At 31.4% G+C, this 20,991-nt stretch overlaps 2 protein-coding genes across 2 annotated transcripts; one reads left to right on the top strand and one right to left on the bottom strand.

Moving 5' to 3' along the window:
* Nucleotides 1-416: 416 nt before the first annotated feature.
* On the bottom strand, nucleotides 417-9,900 carry LOC116774333 (DNA topoisomerase 3-beta-1). The gene is made up of 15 exons (XM_061524902.1): nucleotides 9,700-9,900; nucleotides 9,222-9,511; nucleotides 7,820-8,039; nucleotides 7,006-7,252; nucleotides 6,559-6,676; nucleotides 6,162-6,244; nucleotides 5,304-5,440; nucleotides 4,651-4,838; nucleotides 4,402-4,518; nucleotides 4,092-4,247; nucleotides 3,350-3,604; nucleotides 2,805-2,992; nucleotides 2,243-2,392; nucleotides 1,751-1,928; nucleotides 417-1,207 (listed from the first exon to the last, which is right to left on the bottom strand). Exons 1-15 carry the CDS (start codon nucleotides 9,788-9,790, stop codon nucleotides 1,079-1,081), a joined length of 2,547 nt encoding a protein of 848 aa, XP_061380886.1. The 5' UTR covers nucleotides 9,791-9,900; the 3' UTR covers nucleotides 417-1,078.
* Nucleotides 9,901-10,166: 266 nt separating this feature from the next.
* On the top strand, nucleotides 10,167-19,227 carry LOC116774378 (NEDD4 family-interacting protein 1). The gene is made up of 6 exons (XM_032667096.2): nucleotides 10,167-10,365; nucleotides 10,445-10,541; nucleotides 11,248-11,381; nucleotides 15,774-15,903; nucleotides 17,382-17,567; nucleotides 17,732-19,227. The coding sequence occupies exons 1-6, from the start codon at nucleotides 10,363-10,365 to the stop codon at nucleotides 17,833-17,835; spliced, it is 654 nt and encodes a 217-aa protein (XP_032522987.1). The 5' UTR covers nucleotides 10,167-10,362; the 3' UTR covers nucleotides 17,836-19,227.
* Nucleotides 19,228-20,991: the final 1,764 nt, after the last annotated feature.

Below are 20,991 nucleotides of genomic sequence, written 5' to 3'. Positions count from 1 at the left end.
TGGTATAATGAGATTTTTAGGTGTCCTAGGTATGACACGGGGCATGGGGAACGAGACGTCATAATTCCGTGCACGTGATTGGATGTTCGTTCCCCAGTACACTCACGTGCACTTAAATCGGACACACTGTTCATAGAACTGTTACGAGCTGTTGTTATTGATAAGAATCAGAAGTGACCACTTTTTGTTGCACTAAGTGTACATACGTAAATCACCCCCACTACGACAAAACCGTGCCAAGATAAATGCCGGCGACTAAACCTGTCTATTTCATCGTAGCTCAAACTTTGATTTGGAGGCTGCTTTTTTTTTTGCAAGGAAGCTTCCCTGCGGTAGTTTCCTGCTACGCTCGGTTAACTTAGCTCGAACAAAAAACATAATTTTTCTGGTCGAGGAATTCAGTGAAAGATACAGAGTATTAGACAGCTGTTTATTTCCACTTACTTACACGGTAATAATAAATAGACAAAGTTCCTCAATTACATATAAAGTTCAAAGATCCACATACTTTCTGTACTAATCTATAATATACTTGTGGTTTCGTCTCCCTGACAGATCTTATAAACAAAAAAAGCGTGGCATATGGCATTAAGCTGAAATGGTAAAAAAAAACACGTGATAGCTTTCCTGTGTGCTACCAAAATTTTTAATCACTGACACCACAGATTAAACATTAAAACTGGACTTAGGAAACAAGCCCTTCATTAATGGCGGTTTTGAGAAAATAACCATTTACCTGTGTGAAATTAAATTATTACAAAAATGTGGTCTCGAAATATCAGATTTCTTTAGATTGTTGTCTGTATATATAGAGATTTTATATATATATTGAATGTTGTGCAACTGAAACAGTGTTATATGCGTTTTATTAGAAATTACGACAAAAGAAATCGTAATTGCTTCGATTTGGACATTTAGTTATTTATCTACCCAAAAACTGAAATTAGACATTGCCCTGGTCACATAAGAATTTTAATAAGAGCTTATTGTTCGGTTCTGAAACTTTCTGCCAGAGCTGTGGCACTACGAAATTCTTTAAAAATGTTTTTATTTCAACCACAACAGAATAAATGTCAGTTTATACGAAATACGCCGCTAATTGGGCCATTTTGTCTTTGGGTTGTTTGTTGCGATGTTTCCCTCTGCCCCTGGCGCTCCGTCCTCGCGACCCTCCGCTCCGGGGCGCCACCGCACGATGCTTCTCCACCTGCAATAATATTTCCGTTACAAATCATATCACGTATAGACGCTGTATGTTCTGGTACATTCCTCAACATAAATTCTTTACTCGGTATGACAAAGTGAACAGGTTTGAATATTTTTTTTATCACATTCTTGGTCTTAACCTTGAATGATTAATCGACTTGTGTGAATTACAACAAATATATAATTTAAATAAATTATAGAAGCAATAAGTCAAATCAAACTTATATTTCTCGGATGTGCGACCCGTTTTTTATTCGGTTACTTTTCAACAACCGTGATGACGGGCGGACGAGATGAGAATTATTAATTCACAGAAAACGCGCAGTAGACCCGGAAAATATTAGTTTCATTTAAATGCATACTCGCCAAAGTCATAAATCTCATGAGCCTTATGTTAAATTAACTAACGATACGAGAACACGAAAATATCTCAAAATGCAATATAAACTTCTCAAAACTATTGGGCGTGTCTTTGAATGAAGTAGTGACGTCACAGGAGGTACCCATCCATCGCATAGCGTAATGTGTCACGTGATATACTCACAAGCGCGCTGAAAGCCGGCTCGCAGTAAAGGCAGGCGGTCATCTCCGTGAGCGCGGCCGGCAGCTTGGTCCGCTCGGCGCGGTACTCGACGCACACTAACTGAGCGCCGCACGCGCACGCGGCCTCGCACACGGACACGCGGCTCGCGTCCTCGAACACGTTAATGATGACGTCACAACTGAATGAAGACGTAATAACATATAATAAAATGATAATAACTTTGATTTGATTCGAATTAACTCTTGCTATAATAATACCTTATGTAAACGTGTGTGTAGAGTAATGTTTGTCTTATCTGTGCAATTGTCAAATATGTAGAAAACAATACGTATGCATTACATTACATTATATTACCAAATGCTTTAAAATCTTTTACTCTTAAACATGTCTGTCTGTGTTTGATACGAAATATATCAATTGATTTAACAGATTGTAAAATTTATTAAATTCAGTTCATTTGCTATATAAATATATTCCAGCGACAGAGCTCACCGGTTACACGCCAGCTTCCACTTCGGCGCCGAGGGATCCAAAACTAAAACTCCATCACACTCGACACAGCCGGAGACGCCGGTGGAGTTCACGCCGTAGGGACAAGTGGGGTGAGTGCAGGAGTTACAGCCGAAGCCCTTCTTCATATCCCTTCAAACAAATATATATATAAATAGTTAAAATATATATATATATTTCTTCCAGCACCTCCCCGTGCCTGTGTGTCTTTGGATGAGAGAAGATTCTTTAATACATTTGTGTTTTTTTTTTATTTATGAAATATATATCCGACTTGTTCAGAAAGAAAAACTTAAGATACGATATAAAATTAAGATCTATATCATTATGCATTGATTCCGACGCCCAACAACCTTATGATATAAGCCATGATTTTAGCTTAAATTATGATGAAATTCAATTAATATCATTTAATGACAGATACAGTTAAAATATTTTTAACAGAACGTATTCTTAAATGCCGAGTTTTATTTTTAACAAAAATTTAAAATACATTTATTATCTATGAAATAATTTAAATGACATGTATCCCATATATCCCTACCTGAATGGTGGGTGATTGTAGCAGTAGGGGCAGAGCGGGAAGCTCTTCCCCTTGCTGCCGGTGGACCAGGACAGCAGCTCGAAGTCGTCCAGAGGACACTTCAGCTCGCGGTAAATGCGGACCGTGCCGTGCTGAGGCAGCGTGTAGGTGTCGTCACAGTGGGAGCAGTGCAGGCGGGCGGGCTTCGCCTGAGAACAATTACATTTACAACAACTACTGAGATAGCTTCAGTTTGGCTCGCAGGAGTATACTAGCCGATACTACGCAGTCTTGGGCTGTGTTGTCTTTGTCTTGTGTAGTCAGTCAATAATTAATCATAATTAGAAATAATGTTAAAAAGAAATTTTTAAAATATTTTAATTTGAACAAAACAGTTCCTATTAAATTTAAAAAATTATAAGCCGATCATCACAATTTTTTTATACAAATAGACCTTATAGTGATAATTTTAATAGATACATCAGGGTTGCCACAAAGAGATTATTCAATTATAATTATGACCCTTATTTACCGATTCCACAACTTTTTTATGATGTATGATGTACCTGTATGTATCTCATGTATCTCCTGCACTTGCCGCACCGAGACAGCGCCTTGCCGCTGGTCTTGAGCGACGAAAAGCTGACCTCGAACAGTTGGTCCATGGCCTCTATGGACCTCACGAAGTATTGGAACTTCCGCCTGAAGATCTCCGTGGTGTGACTCAACACCGCGTGGAAATCGGCTCGACCGATTGCGATGAGGTTGAGCTGCTCCTCGACGGCCGATCGCATCGTCGGTAACACTAGCTCCGGATCGATCTGAAACGTATTATATTAGACTGTTGGAGGATTCATTGTATTTCGATCGTGAATAAACCTTATCTCAACTTTATTTCAATCTTTAAAACATATTTAGACTAATTTCAAACTTATCAAGTTCTCGTAGAAATTGAATATAGAGCTTCCCATAATGTTTATTATATACAGTGGTTACCAACCTTCCGATTCAAAATATACTAAGGTTTTTTATGACTATTTACTTTTAACGTCATTATTCAGTTTTTTAATCATTTTAATCATCATCATATTTATATGTAATGGTACTTAATATGTATTATTTCAAAATGCTTGTATAAGATAATTAATAACAAATTTCGTATACGTTAAAGTCCTTTCCAATCAGTTGTATTCAACCTTCTGGTACCTTACTATCTTTTCCAACCAGATGTTAACAACCTTTCGATACATTTCTGTCCTCTCCAATCAGTGGTCACCAACCTTCTGGTCCATGCCCGTGTCGACTCACCTTCTGATATCCATGTACGAGCACGACGCCCAGGCTGGTGGGCACGAGCCGCCGCCCGCTGCCGACGCTGACGTAGTTCCTCTGACAGATGTTATTGATGTGAACAGGTATGGACGCGTCCGTGCCGATCCCGTGCTTCTCCATCAGAGTTATCACCTTGAAGATAACGAATAATTCTTTCACTCACATAGTCATTGGACAAAATTATTAAAAACACTTTCTTTGCGAGTATCAAAGTATTCAAACCAGTAACTACCCTCACCCACAGAATATATTTATATATTTAAGCTAAGTAATGTGATTTAGTGACCTCAGACTCGGTGAGGTAGTCCGGGGGCGAGGTCTGACACTCCACAAGGCGGTGGTCGTGTGCCCGAAGCACCTCGTCCACCTTCAGTACTGGGACGAACTCATCCTTACCGAAAGCCTGGTGTACAAACAACATTAATATATAAATTAATATTTAAAATATAATACAAAGAAAAGTTATTTCACATGAGCTGTTTCATCAGTGTGTCCTCGCGTTTTGTCCCGCGGTTATTACGTACTACATCCATACCTGCCAATGCATGATCTCAGTGTAGCCAGCGTCGACCAGAGTGTTGCCAGTGTAATAGAACGTCTCGGAGCCCACGCTGAAGGTAAGGGTCGTGCTGAGGTAGCGGCAGTCGCGCGACAGTGTCGCTATGAAATGCCGCGTGATGTAGTCGTATATACGCCACATGTCACCCTCCAGCTCGGATTCGGCTGGAATCAAAATTTGACATATTGAAGTGAGAATTATTAAGATAATACTGTAAAATGTGTGCAATCCATACGTTTTTTTTTTTATAATCACGAAAAGCTATACAACCTATTTAGATGACATTCTGTGGTTTAGTTAGTTAGTTAGTAGATCATTTAGTTATTGGTAAAATGTTTCGGTACATTGCTTTGCCGAGTTGTAACAATTAACTGGTGGTAAAACACAAATGTACATTACATGTACCAGATTATAAATATAATTTAGTTTTAATACAGATTATTCATCAGAATTTTCTGAATTAGTCTATGGCGGAAGATTTGTAACCTATGGCAGCAAGTTTATAGTCTATGGCGACAAGTTTTTTGATTATGTAGCAGGTTCATTGTCTATGGTAGCAACCTAATATTCTATAGCAACAAGAATATTATAACTTTTAGTTTAATCTATGGTATAGTATAGAGGCTCACAGGCAGGCTTCATAGGAGTGATCGGTGGATGGTCACCCGCGTCGTGGCCCTTCTTGGGCTTATTGATACCATTAGCCAGTAAAGCTCGTACCTCAGAACCCCACTTGTTAGAATTCTGTTGTTGACGAAGACTGCCACTGAAAATTTACGATTATATTAGTTAATAATAGTAGAAATATGAGAAGGGTATACAAAAAATATTACATATGTATGGGGTAAAAGCATAAACGTGAGAAACGGCTATCAAACGTTATATATGATTATTGAAAAAATTAATGGACGAGGAAAAAATATAAGAAATTTTTCAAACATAACAACCTCTATAATAAACAGAGCTTGTTACGTTGGAAATAAAATTTTATGTGAGCGTAAGAGAAATGAGATAAACAAACAACACAGTCTCATGGCATTCATTAAGATATCTACTTAATTTGATTATTCGAGATCCAAAAATTACAATTTTCTTCAATCTGCCTCATTCTATAAGAATATTTTTTTCATATTTATATCGATCCTACATTTATTGCCAATCAATATAAAATGACTTCTGATTGAATTCCTATAATTATGTTTTTAATCTAAACAAAGGTTTGAAAAATAGAATTAAAATCAGATAATTAATCTACAGGGTTAAATTAATTTGCACTAACAGGATGCGACTCAGCAACCTAAAATATGTTACTACGAATTTCCTACGTGAGAGATAATATCAAATGTACTTAATATCACGATTTCACTGAAACACTAAATAAACTTACATAACACACACACATACACACACACATACATACATACACACATACATATATACATATATACATACATAACACACTTACATTTCACACTAAATAAACTTACATAAGATCAAAATTCTCTCCATAACTCGTCGTCTCTGTCCTAGGATATGATATATAACCTTGAGTGTACAGACGTTCAGCAATCTGATGGAATGAAAAAAAAAAAATCTCTTATACTAAAACCTCATTACTGGAATAACACATTGATATAATCTGTGCAATTATTAGAGTCATATTATTTCATTTCAGCATCAAGAATGCAGAATAAAAAAACAAACTATTATCATTAGAATTAGAACTTTATGCCAATGGCATAAAATCTAAGTTTCAATAAGTTTTTAGCAAAACATTTTATCTGGAGTATATATTATTTCATATCGCCATTGATATTGAACTTAAAACTTTAACGCTTATGTCATAAAATCTAAATTTCAATGACTTCATGGCATATATCATACCTGCATAGCGTGATGTGGTCCCATACCGAGACCAGCACTGGCTACCCTCATCAACTCAACAGTGTTGAGAGCTGTCGGTCTAGACTTTATCTTCTCTTTAGCTTGGATATTGACAACTCTGTTAAAAAATCAAAAAACTTCATTAATTCTGATACATTCACCTGCTTATAAGACAGTTTGTGTGTTCATCAATAACAAAGAGATAAAGAAATTTGTATCTAAAGATTATTTTTGTATATTCTATTGTAGTTAAATAATATCTGACAGTTAGTTAAATCAACATATGCACTAATGATAAAAATCTAGACATATTTGGACCATAACAGAAAATAAAAAATTAAATATTCTTTAAATTTTTTATTTTGTGTTTCGAAGTCATTCACTTCTTCGTTATAAACGGTTTGATGTAGATCAAATTTTAATCTCAGATTTGTTTAAGATACATACGTGGCCTCTTTGAATTCCTTGATGCCGACCAGGAACATGTTAGCTATGTCCTTTTCGAAGCTCCTGACACGTTTCCATTCAAGCGGGAGCTCTCTGCCCTCGGAGGTGGAGGCGGTCACTCTCAACACCCAATAGGTTTCCGGTTTGAAGGTCTGGATGTCATCGTGGCGTTGGACACAGAATCCGAGTGTCGGAGTCTGGCAGGGACCGTACGATATGAGAGACGCGTCCAAATCACCGTAGCGACCTGCACATTAAACAGACAAAAATCTATATTATTAACTAAAACCATCGTCATAGCAAGTGCTTTTGACCATTGTGTATATTTAAATATGCGTTATTAACAAACTACGATTTTCTTTCGAACTATTTTCTAACATTCATATTTCTTGAAAATTTTATTTATTTTATGTATTTTAAATTTTACATTACATACACATAATTTATAATAGTGTTATACCAAATAACACTAGTTATGTATGCAACTAAAATAGGTTTCAAACATTTTACTAAAAAACACCGACTGACGATTTTTATTGGTACTAAATAAATAATTTTTTTTGATTAAAAATTTTAAATAGAAGATATTATATGAAAAATTAATTTCCACGAATCAGATTTGAACTAGCGACTTCCGATATATCGAGTGCAAGCCGCTTTACCATTTGAGCTACAGTGTCATCACGTTTTTCAGTTAGATCAACATTACTTAAACGTTAAAAACTTTACTATACATTTATATCTATTAAAGTAATAAAAATTATATTAATATATTATCAGATGTGATCGCCATTTGTTTGTTAAGTAAATTCACCTTGAAAATACTTCGTCTGGAATCTCGTGAAGGCACATCCGATACGCAAATCTAGTTCCTGTCTGGCGTCAACACTCCGAGATTCGCTTTCATTTGGTCTAACCAGATTCATCATGGCTGTTTTAATATCTTTATCTGTGATGGCTGAAAATCGCGCCCGAAATGTCACTGCTGGTGAGTACACGTCACCTTTCATGTAGTTTTGAACGCAGGACATAACCTAGAAAATATATATTGACATATAAAAATGTTTTGATTATGTCGTCTTGTCACAATATTGAGAGTTCAGTCTTATGCTGAACACACACAAAAGTCAAATTGTTAAAAACGACTTCTTGTCTATTGTTATAGCTAAAATAAAGAAACACATCTAAAAGCTCGAAAATGGAATTAAATAAGTAGAAATAAAAGAACAAAATAAGATCTGTCAAAAAATTTATATCTTTGCAAAGGATATTTTGTGGCCCGTAATTGTAAACTTTTACTTTACGGAATTGAAAAATCTTTCATTAGAGAACAGATATTAATAGTTTGCTTTATTTCCGAATAACTTTACTTTTGTAAACTTTCTAAGAGTTAAAATTAATTCATTTATTTTATAGTCTCAGAAATGGTCATACACTTTTGCTCATAATCACCAAGAATTCACTCTTTATGCTTATATTCTTAGGTTGGTGAAGACAATTTGCATGTCTATTGGAATTATTTTCAAATTTTTTATCACTCAAGAATATCTGTTAGTCTTATAATCATAAAGCAAAATCCCAAACCAGTCAAATCTAATTCAAAAGTTATCCCTATTCTAATGATGAAAAATTTATAAAAACACAAAATTTTTAACAGCTCTAAATGTGGTGTGAGCATTTTTAAATTACATGCACACTTTATTATGCCAAAATGATAATGTAATCGAGTTCATCAAAATTATCTATTGAAGTCACCTCAAAAGTTTGTTGAAAACTAGGATATAAAATAATTTAAATCAAATTTCTGTCTAGCTTAAAGAAGGAACCACTGAAAATGTGGTATTACAAAGGCAAAAGTCACAATAAACATGTGTCATATTTTTTTTTTTCAAAATAGTCATTGAAGGTCTTCCCTTCTTATGACTACACAAAACTCAATTTACAGCAAGACTAAATTTTCCAACCAGATTGACATGTTGATTGTTTAATCGACTAAATGTGACCTGATGCGTACAAGCATCACAACTAGATATATAGAAACAAGTAACCCTTCCTCCACATAATGCAATTTTTTTGACCCAACTTTATATATTCTTATATTTATTTCTATTTAATCTAATAAGTAATTAAGACTAAATAAATACTCCTGGAATAAATTATATATATAAGTTATATTTCCATTTTAATGTAGAACATGTAAAATTTATGACACTCACCTCAAAACATATATTTTCCCCTTCTTTATCACAATCCAACCAAAGAATGAGATAATCACATCCTCTAGCCTCCTGTGCTAGGAAAGCGGGAATCCTAAGTCTTGGCATTGCTTCCTTCTTCTCTGTAGGACATATGAACAGTTCAACGGGATCTACTTTATCCCAATTATTATATTTGCCAGTGAAATCTAAGCTCATCACATGACCACACACTGAAGTCATTTTAAATTTCACAGGTTCGTTTTTGAAGGTACCTGTCCACTCATGAACTGCGCAAGCTGAATTAGAGCCTAAAAAACATATACGTAATTAATTAATACTAATATTGTAAATACATGGGAAATGCTGGTATAGACCTATTAAATTAACTAAAAATGTTTTACCTAGCCTGATTTTCATATAATATAATTTCTAGATGTAACGCACTAAACATTTTGATATTTATAATAATATTAATAACTGTAAATTATAAACAAACCCTTGTTGGTATTGCATTTTCCATTACTGAGAATATTTGCTAGATTTTGAGCCAGGGACGGCTTTTCAGCCACCATTAATGCTGTCTTCATTATGCTTTCCAATTTATTAACCTGATTAATAAATAAATATGTATATTAAAAAGTTATTGAGCTAAGAATTCATTTAACCGCACATTGTACAGATTACAGACATTCTTAATTGACTTGACTTTGACATATGACTCGAGATATCTTATATGGAGATATGTTTCAATGGTTTAAATAAATATTTTTTATAAAATTCTATTAAATTATTTTGCAAAAATAATTTTATATAATTTTAGATGTACGAAAATACTCTATTCAATTTATTTTAATAAGTATTTTTACCGATTGTTGATAGAAATCAAAATTGAAAAATCAAAATTTTTTATTTTGTTGACAATTCTGTATGATATCTGTGATATTATTGAATTTATTCGTCAAATCGTACTTCGTAGGTGGGCCGCGGAGGTCTATCATTCAATATTTTGCTGTGTGATTCCTACGGATTGCTGTTGCTTAGAATAAGGATTGCTTGTTTAATACATTAGTAGGCCTTGAATTATGTGTGACAATTCCTTGAATAGGCTCTAGATTTCACATAGATTGTTATTTTTGAAGTTTTCCTGCAGTGCTTTGATATGGTATGTGATGATAGTATGTAATTGTTTATTTATTCTATATTGGTTTGATATACATGTGTGAAAGTGAAATTTATTGCAGAGCCAGGCTCGAGTTGACAATTTATGCAACTCGGCACACCTTCGAGTGATGTTGTCGTCAACGGAAAACAATATGCCTCCACCGTTCATGGATATAAGTGAGTTAATTAAATGTGTTATCAAAAATATGTACGTAACAATACTACGTCAATTTACTCTACATTTTAGAAACAAGGTCTTCCAGAATACTTCTCAGTAATGTATCAAGTTCAATAGTGCCTCTCAATGATATTAGCTGATATCAATTTAATTAATCAGTTAATTGTCTTAGTGATATATATGAATTAAATTCATTATATTAGCATATCTTTCAAAATCTCCCTTTACATGTTAGATAACTCATCATATTTAATAATATCACACTAATATAGAGTCAATAACAAGCAAGTAACATATCTTATAATCATCACATGAACAAAAAATGTGTATAATTTTTTGTATATTGTTATTTAATATAGTAAAACAGATGTTGCTTGTTTTTTTTTTTAATTCATTGGTGTGATCAGTTGTTTATAACTAAAGCATTGGTTTTTATAACATCTGAAGACCTCTGATGTCATCAGAAACTGTTTTGAAATATGGCAGACTAGACTGTGAGGACATTGTATCATAATATCGCATTTTAACTCATTACATTGTTCGATCCATCAAATGCCATAATTATGGCCAATCAGAATGTAACCAATTGTGGGTTTTGGCATTATTAGATCACTTATTACAGAATTAGGTACCTATTTTGTGCTGTTTCTTGATTGCAATGTCTTTTATATATTCATGCATAACTTAAATTTGGAACTTGTTTAGATAACATGCATGACATACCTCCACCGGAGGTGGATTTCTCGGCTCCACCTCCGTATGAAGTTGCTGCAAATTCGAAACTGCCGACTTACGAGGAAGTTGAGAGGGAGAAACAAATGGAAGAACAAGGACCACAAGTAAGTGAACATATAAATAATATTTAAAACAGCTCTCTTTTTGACCTAAATACCCAAATATATAAATATATATAAAAAATAATTTGCTTTCATGTTAGTTCATGATTTTACCATTAAGCTAACATTATATTACTCAAACATTAATATTTAAAATAAAAGTTAATTTGTGTGTTCTAATTAGTCTTATATACTTTGCATTTTATGTTAGTTATATAACATAGGAAAATAGAATTGTGGATAAAGCAATCGAGATAACAGTAGCTAGATTTCTTAGTTCACGGTATTGATGGCACTTTAAATTGATGACATTAATATAATTTGTATTGGAGATACAAAAAAAATTGTTTTTGATTTTTTGTGTGATATAATTTTTTTTTACTTTTGAAATAAATGATATTGAATAATTAAAAAAAAAATCATACTTTGCAATAAGTTCAGAAATGATTGTTTCTTAAGTTTTGATTAAAATGATTATAAATTCAAAAAGTTAATACAACCATATTTAATTTTGAGTGTAAAAATTTTTGCTTTTTTTATTTTAATGTAATATAATTTTGCATTTTTAAAATAGTGAGGACTTTTTGTACTTACAATAGATATGTATTAATATTTGTGTATAATAAAAAAGTTACTTTTTTATAATATATATAACTATCTATTTTATAAAATTATAACTAATAATAATTAATTATCTCTATCTGCATTTGGGTCATTTTTTTGTCTGTGCCTTTATGCCCGCATTTCTTAAAAGACTAAGCAGATTTGAATGCGATTTTCGCTTTAATATACTGAAAATCTTATATAGATTTTTTCACAGAAAAACACTTAAAGATTTTGTTTTGCTTTGAGGTACTAAAAATCTAAAATAAATTTTTTTTTCATTGAAAAAATGTACAATTAAAGAAGTTACTTTCTATGAAAATATGACGTACTGACTGAGCTTGTAAGAAAATAAATTCTCATGTAACTAATACTATTGATATAATATGTCTTTTAAATATTTTCTAAGATTCTTATGTATATTTGTGTATGTATGTGGTAAAAGATCCGCCAAAAGAAAAGTACTTATCTTTTTTTTTTTTTGGATACACATCACTATTAAGCATAGACAAGAGGCCGTAAATGAAGAATTGATAAATGAAGAAGATATTAGTTTTAGCGGAAATACAATAAACCTCATGTTATAGAATTTATGTAATACATTTTTTTTTATTAACCATTGTTTTAAAATACAAAAAGTCGTCAATGTGACATAATAGATAATTATGTTTTTTTTTTTAATAATATTCTAATATTATTACATAACAATAATACAAAATAGGATCTTTAACTGTATTGTTGGATATAATTGAATACTACCTTTTCGTACTTCAATAAATTACAAGTAAAGATTATATATTAATACGAGACTTGTCAGAAATAAATTATTACAAATCCGATGCCTAATCCAATCTGAAGTATCGTTTCTGTGTGAGTTTTTTATTTTATTTTTTTGGTATATCAGTTGTACTGTATATGACGTCACGCGTCAACGGATATATACAAAGTCGAAGCCGGTTATATCCGGTTATAGCCGGTTTCGTTGTCTAATTCTAAGGACCGTTCGAAGTCGCAGGCAAAGCCTAGTATTAAAAAAAATCATTGATTGTCCTTTGCACATGCTGTCATTTTGACGTAACATTGAAATAGAAATTAAAACACGTGTTTCTACATTTTTTATAATTGAGAACAACTAGCGTTCTAGTATTTAATGAAATATATTCTCACGACTTCCACATGTGGCCTGATAAGTAAAATATGCCGTTATTACCATTTCCATTCTAACCTTGTTATTTCCCTAGTATGCATGGAACCTTTGAGATCAATCCAATTGACAATTTAATGAATGTAAATGTATTAAGTGTCAATTAAAAAAACATTGTTTATTTTTATATTTCTAGAGAAACTATGCTAATGATATATATATATATAAAATTTAATATATTATAAAATTATACATATATAAAATTATATTCAAATAATTCTAATGTTACTGGCAGGTAGCCAAATATATATAATATGAAGAATATAGCAATTTAAATTTGACTACGTAACTTAAACGAAAAGGATCTTTCATTCTGCCCGAATTACGCAACCAAGTAAAATCGTGATCGAAATTAATTTCGCTTACGTAAAGCATTTGAATGGTATGGATGTATCAAACTTAAATGCCACAAAAATTTTCGCCATCTTGTTTGAAACACCATGTTGGTATTACTGGAATACCTACCTAGACGCTTGTTAATTTTAATGTCAAAAAAAAAAAAATTATACAGAAGATTAATATAAACATATGTTTAGTTTATAAACGTAAAATATATATATATATAATATATATATATATAATATATATATATATATATATATATATATATATATATATAAACTTTTTGCTAAATAAAAATTACATGCTTTAAATTATTTTATTCGTATACCATATCTTCAAAGTATATTTCTTCTGTGTTGTCCATTGTCACGATCTGTGTGTATGCTTAAAAGAAAAGTTGAATTTCCTTCTTTGTCCATAAAAATTTAAAGTTAAAAATGAGAATGTTTCTCTTTGTTATTAGTCTGTTAGTTTGTCAGTTCAGAGCTTCCAAACTTATATAATTTAGAGTAAATTAGATTGGATAGCTTGTATGTATTTTTTGCTATTAATGTTGTGTTAAATGTGCTTAATATAAAATTATTTGGAAAATCCAAGAATATTAAATAAAAATTTAAGTTTTTACTGAAGTCTACTGTAAGAGATAACAATAACTACTATAAAATACATAGCTTTCTAGGTTTTGTTTCATAGGATAAAAGATTTAAAAAAATACTTCACTCATATACTTAGTCTTACATTAATTATTTAAAAAAAAAATTTGCTGATACTGGAAAGCAACTGGAAATCGATATTCCGGAGGTTGCAAGTTCGAATCCTGATTTTGTCGATAAATTTTTCACTGTATATTTTTTTAATTTAATTTAATTATTGTCTAAACATTGCTTTAATGTTAGAAACAATTGCAAGTAACGCTATAATGTGTTCATTTAATACGTTTATAGTGAATTACCATTGGCTGCAATACACTTTAAAAGTTGAGAATGTTTATCAATAGGAACAAACACTATTTCTATAGGAAAATTGTTCACTGCTAATCGTACGGATTGTATAGGTACTCGCAACTTACTATGGCGCCTAGATCAATTCTCACTCTTTAAAACTGTCTATAAATCATATGTTAGTGCATTAAGATCAGAATTAGAAGAAATTATAAGTGCAATATTGATGAAAACAGAAATTTTTGTTTCTGACCAAAATTGGGTGGGTGGAGATTTATGAAACGCGCCGAGTCTTGCTGGAAGGTCCACTCTTGATTATTGAATATTCTGTTGTTAAGGGCCTTAGTTCCTTCTTGGGCGTGACGTGTTGATGAAGCATTTCCGATATTTTGATACCGTTTTAATAAAACTATGTCTCAGTGATTTCTTCATAGCTGACATCCCACAAAACGATCGCTGTATTTTGATAATTCCCATGTTATAAATAGAGCTCTGTTAACTAATCCACAAGTTTATCCAGGTTTTTCAGCATAAATAACGTAATTTCGCGTCACATATTACTCAATTGTAAAAATTTAGTTATTCGTATATATTTTTTCCTGTGACCTCACTCTGGTACTGCTTATGTAGGTTTTTGATTTTTTCACCAAAGGCCGGTTAAAACCGTTTTTTTTATTTATCAAGTAATTAATTATCAGCGGTACTTTAATAGGCGGAAAGTCTTAAATTATACGTTTGTTCTAGATGCTATCTCCCAACATAAAACCTTTTGCTTCTGGACAGAATTTCGTAGAATTTATTCCCTTGCTGTCTCGATTGTCTTTTTTCGTAGTTAAGCTAAGTTAACGGCCAGATTTTTGTATGTCACAATCGGAAGAGGTTTCATTGTACCTAATACCTACCAATAATAGTACACAAACAATAAAATTAACCAAGTATTGATATTTTGAAAATTGTATTCGCGACCACTTCTCAGTAACATAATTCAGATATTTTATTTCAGCTATACTGTTCTCTTCGTCACTATACCCATTTTGATATCACAACATATTTTACGCTATATATACTGGCGAGAAATTAAAAAAAAAAAAACTAAATTAATAATCGTGTGAAAATTACAGATTGCAAATATTCAAATAATATTTTGTCTATTATCAAACGCAACAGTATTTATGGCAACATAATTCTCAGTACATTTCGGTTCCAAATCCCGGCAAAACAATCTTATTATTTATAAGAAACATGCCTTAATTATTATTATTAGTTTTATATCATGATTGAGGTTTTCTATTCGTTTCCTACCAGCTACCCCCTCCTAACCACGCGACTTTGGCAGCCTACGTGACAGTGGAGGCCACTGAAGGTGTCTCTGAACAGTTGGATCCAGAAAATGGATTACTTGGAACAGACATCATGTTCCTGACTTCGTTCTTTGGTAAGTATATTTAGAATACTTTCTTATCTTTTATGTGCCACTGTATAATGTACTTTTTGCTTTATTCTTATTTATAACATCTTTGGAAAATTTATTAATATCTCATAATAGGTTAAACGGAGTCGTTTCAATTGAATATTTATAGGAATTATATCCCGAACAAGCATAAGTCCGAATGATCCTTTAAGTTAGTATTTGATTGTATTTAATTTTTCTCTTAAATTTTATTAATTATTAAGACAACTTCTAACTTTACGCGGATAATAATAGAGCGTGTGGTTTAATACATATATCAGCTAAAAAAAATCTTTCTTGTACTCTACCTGGTTGAACAACAATTCTGTAAAGGATTTAATTTTTAATAAGGCAAAAATCTTTTTATGAATCGCTCGGAAGGCTTTAAAAGGGCAGGAAGATGTCAAGGAATCAAAATGATAAGAGGTTCTGATTTCTGAACACCTCTGTAACGAAACAGTGTGTAATTAAAACGAGATCGTATTCGTATTTTTCCTTCATGCCATGCCTTTTGTTATTTCGCCTGTAGGCCAAGTTTGCGATTGTGATATTAATTTGTGATTTGCTTCAACTTAGACATTTCGTTACATAAAAATTACACGGCCATATCCTAACAATATTATATGCTAACAATACCAACAATAATGTTTGATGTATATATTAAGGAAAACAGTAGAAAATGTATTTGAATGCAAAGAGTTTTATCTTGTTAGAAGCTAGCGTATGCTAAGACAGTAGTTTCAAACATGATTGTTAAATATTAATAAAAAATTAAATTATAATTTAAACAATAAACAATTCTACACGTAATAAGCCAAATAGTTTCGAAGATTTTGCTTTCATATAAAGACAATGTAAAACGGAAATCTAACGAAAACTCATTATAATACGGAACCAAAAAATTATTGTATCAAAACATATACCTTCATTCTAATATTAATGATTGTAGAACGGTCCTTGACATTAAGGGAAGGTCAGAAAGTATAGAACAGCGTACTAATCTAACAAACATATATTTTCTTATTTTTATATCTAAAATATGATAAAAAATATTATGCATTATTATTACGTTCTAATAAATTAGTACTAAAAAACTAAATTGTAATCGAAATAATATTAAAATTTATTTTCCAATTATTGTAAAGTGGTATGTTCTAGGTCTCATAACGTTATAATCTATTTTTTTGTGTGTTTATGAAAATTAAATAAATAATATTCTCATATCATATTTTACTAAATATTGTCACGCCATCGAAAGAAGATAAATTTTGTAAATAAATCTACATTCTATTTTTGTTCAAGCAATCTTATCTTTGTATTTCTTACTCTTATATAAATACATTTAAAAATGTTTCTTTATATGCAATTATAGAGTAAAATTAGTCAGAAAAATAAATCGAGTACATTTCCTTATCAATAATATATCTTCATTATATTTAAGTCTTTATATATATATTTTCCAGTGGCATTCCTCTTCAATTGGATCGGTTTTTTGTTGCTGATGTGTTTCTGCCACACTGTAGCCAGTCGTTATGGCGCGTTGGCTGGTTTCGGTCTTTCCCTCGCCAAGTGGACCCTAATCGTCAAACACTCCACCGAGCTGGCCTCTCACGAGAACTCGTGGCTCTGGTGGCTTATAATGGCTTTTGGTAAACATTTAAAGTTAATCTTGTATATATATATATATATATACTCGACTATATCTTTGCAAAATTACGCGACGACCTGTTGTTTTTTAATAAGAAAAATTATTATTATACATTAGATGTACTAAATTTCTTGTCATATCTATACTATGTTTCTGTATGTCCAGGCATCGTGATCTGTGTACGCGCGGTCGTACAATACCTTCACATCAAGCGCGGCTGGCGACTGCTCTCTGGGACGGCACAGGAGAGACTGCTGTTCTTCTATTGAGATATTACACCTTATCTTGAAATACTTTGGGTTCAATTTAGCTTGGATGTTTTAAGTTGTGCTGATGCCTTATTACCGAGTCCTGAACGTCATTCCAATATATTGGAAATTACATTTTATTGCTTAATATACACGATTTAATTTCGATCGGAAAATATTTTTAGGTTCTATTAAGAATAAAAAAATGTATACCTTATATCCAATATCATAGGATTCGGTTTAAATTGTATGTTACATTGGTATTAGGGGAAATGAGATTTTCGTCCCATCTGTCAACGTGTGAGTTTCAGTTTGACATTGACACTTGCTTTAGGATCATTCATTTTGACATATTTTTTTTTTATAAACTTCTTTACCGCCATGTCCTCATCACAGATTAAAATAAGGTTTTATGTTCCATGAGACTGGCTGTTTATAATTTAAAATAAAATATGTAGTTTTGTATGTACAATACAAAGAACTCGCTTTCTGATACACGGTGTCGGTTACATTTGATGTAACAATGTAGTCCATGCAGAGATGTCTTATAAGGTATCAAAGGATTTCTGTGTGTTTGTGTTGGTAAGTTTAACTTTGTCGATGTTATATAGAATAAATAGGTTTCAGTGTTAAAATCTAATACACCTAATGTTAATATATTAATACTATTATTAGTATCAGCTTATCAGTTAAGCACCAAAATTATATAGATTTTATTTTTGACCAAAAATCTCACTAGTGCAATAAAGATCGTTTAAAAGAGATTTTATTTATTTTTATTTTTTTATATATTTTTTTTTTTGTTATATTTTAAAAGGCTTTCGTCTTTGTATGTCATCCCAATTAATATGAAGGGAACATATCAATATGCGATGTGTATTAATTCAGCGCTGTGTCTAAATCTATGTGTGTTTATGATTTTTGAATAAAATAAGAATTAATGTGCGCTAAATTGATAGAAATATTTTTTATTATTAATTTTGGTTAATGTGTTATTGAGGCTTTTTGGGATTTTTAAGTATAGACATACATACATACATGCTGAATAGATTTTGTGTAACTTTAATATATTTGAATTGGTATGTATAAGATACTTTCTTTAATTAGACTAAATGTTATCCATCTGTATGTTTGTAGGTTAGCTACAGAATGGCTAAAGAAAATCATATTTTTATATATATATGTATTTTTCAGTTTTTAATATTATTATTTTTTTGTAAACATGTATTTAATTTAGCCATTTATAGAGTAGATTTTTAAAATGTTTATAATATATTTTTTTAATACGTCATGCTCATCGTTTTGCACAAAAATCCTTAAGTGTAGAAATGCGTTAAGTCAATTTTGAATTATGAATTACTTTGTATAAAAAAAAATCATAAGAATTACTTCGAAATAAAATAAAAATCGTGATCTCTTTGTTTTATTTTGCTCAGTGAAACTGTTTGACTGGTGTATCAAAAGTGTATTACATCTATACACAGACACACACACACGCGCGCACACACACACACACACACACGCGCGCACACACACACACACAGACACACACACACGCGCGCACACACACAGGCACACATTTATATATATATTATATAGTGGAATAATCATATCAACTAATGAAATCAATGGAAGCTAATTATTTTGAAGATACGTATGCCTATATATGTAACTTCAAGGGGGAAATGGGGACAAATTTAATGACTAGAAAAAAAGTAAAATTGTAAACTTTTTTCACTTCATCAGAATTAAGAGTTACCCTTTAGAGTTTAGACTTGTGACTAGTGTCACTTGTTTTAGTCTACTTAATATGATTGAATATGGAAAATGTTTTTATTCCTGGTATGGAATCATATAATTTATGTTTGCTTATCCTTACAAATTATGGTAAATAAGCCCTTCTTAATATGGAGTAGGTGCCAAAATTCAAATAAAAAAAAATTAAGTATTTATTATTTCTTTATAGGGTTCAGTGTCCACTTGGTTAAATAGGCCGTTTTTACTAAAAATTATCTGTCACAAACTGTATTTCATAAGCATTGATAGTTAAAATTTTCATAGACTATGTATTTCTATTGAATCTGTAACAACAAATATTACAAAAAAAAACACAATAAAATAAATATTTAAGGGTGTGTATAGAGAACTGATTTCCTTGAACGTTTTTAAATATACGGAACACTTCAAGCAGGAGTTCAACTCGCACTGGGATGGTATTTAGTTTTATTTGCAAATTATTAAGCTACCTAAAAAAGTATAGATAGATTATCTATAACAATTTTGAAAACTGAACTATTAGGAGACAAGGAATTTAAAAAACACGACTTCAAAGTAATGTTTGCTCAAGAACATATAAACTTGAATGACTCGTTGATGGGTAAACAAAAAGAAATAACATCGACAATTGATAAACGCACAAATGCAGGGTTTTAAAAATTTTAACATTGTTTAAATGGGACTAAGTTTTTCGGATCAAAAGCCTGCTGAAAAGTAATCGAAACGGCGGGAAAATTTAGAAATCAAATAATAAGAACGCGTAGTATCCGAAAAACTTAGCATTTTTTAAAATAGTCTTATTATTATGAAACATAGTTTTCTCTTTATAATTTATATAAATCAAGAAGAAAGAGTTATATTTCATAAACAGTCTTCAAGGAAACAGCCTCACAACGACTCGGACAATCATATTGAGGTGATGAACTAAATTGTACGACCTCAATGTAATGATTTTAGATGATGCCAAAGAAAATAAATAAGGTTAATAATTTAATACGAAATTAAAAGAGGTTCAATATTTCCATTACAGCCGTCATCACATGATCCATCATCTTAAGCAATTTTATCATAAAAAATATGGTTTTAATAACTTAATTTTCATGAAGACTAAGCTTGTAATATGCTGTGTACTGTATAAAACTAATTTATTACTTTCGAAACTACTGTTAGTTTTTATAAATTCTACGTAACCTTCTACTAACGTTGTGTTTAATTTTTTAATACCTTAAACTATGTGTTTTACTTTTTGTCATTTTTAACGGACTTCGGATTACTTTTCAGATATCACGATGATGGGAAAATGAGATGAAAGTGTCGGATACGTATGAAAAACATAGTTTTATATAAATATGTAGGAAAAGTATCGAAGAAAATTTCTAGATTTCACGGTAAATTTTCTTA

Source organism: Danaus plexippus, chromosome 26 (genome assembly GCF_018135715.1).
Source record: "Danaus plexippus chromosome 26, MEX_DaPlex, whole genome shotgun sequence".
Taxonomy (NCBI): Eukaryota; Metazoa; Arthropoda; class Insecta; order Lepidoptera; family Nymphalidae; genus Danaus; species Danaus plexippus.
This window is presented reverse-complemented; position numbering and strand designations above follow the sequence as displayed.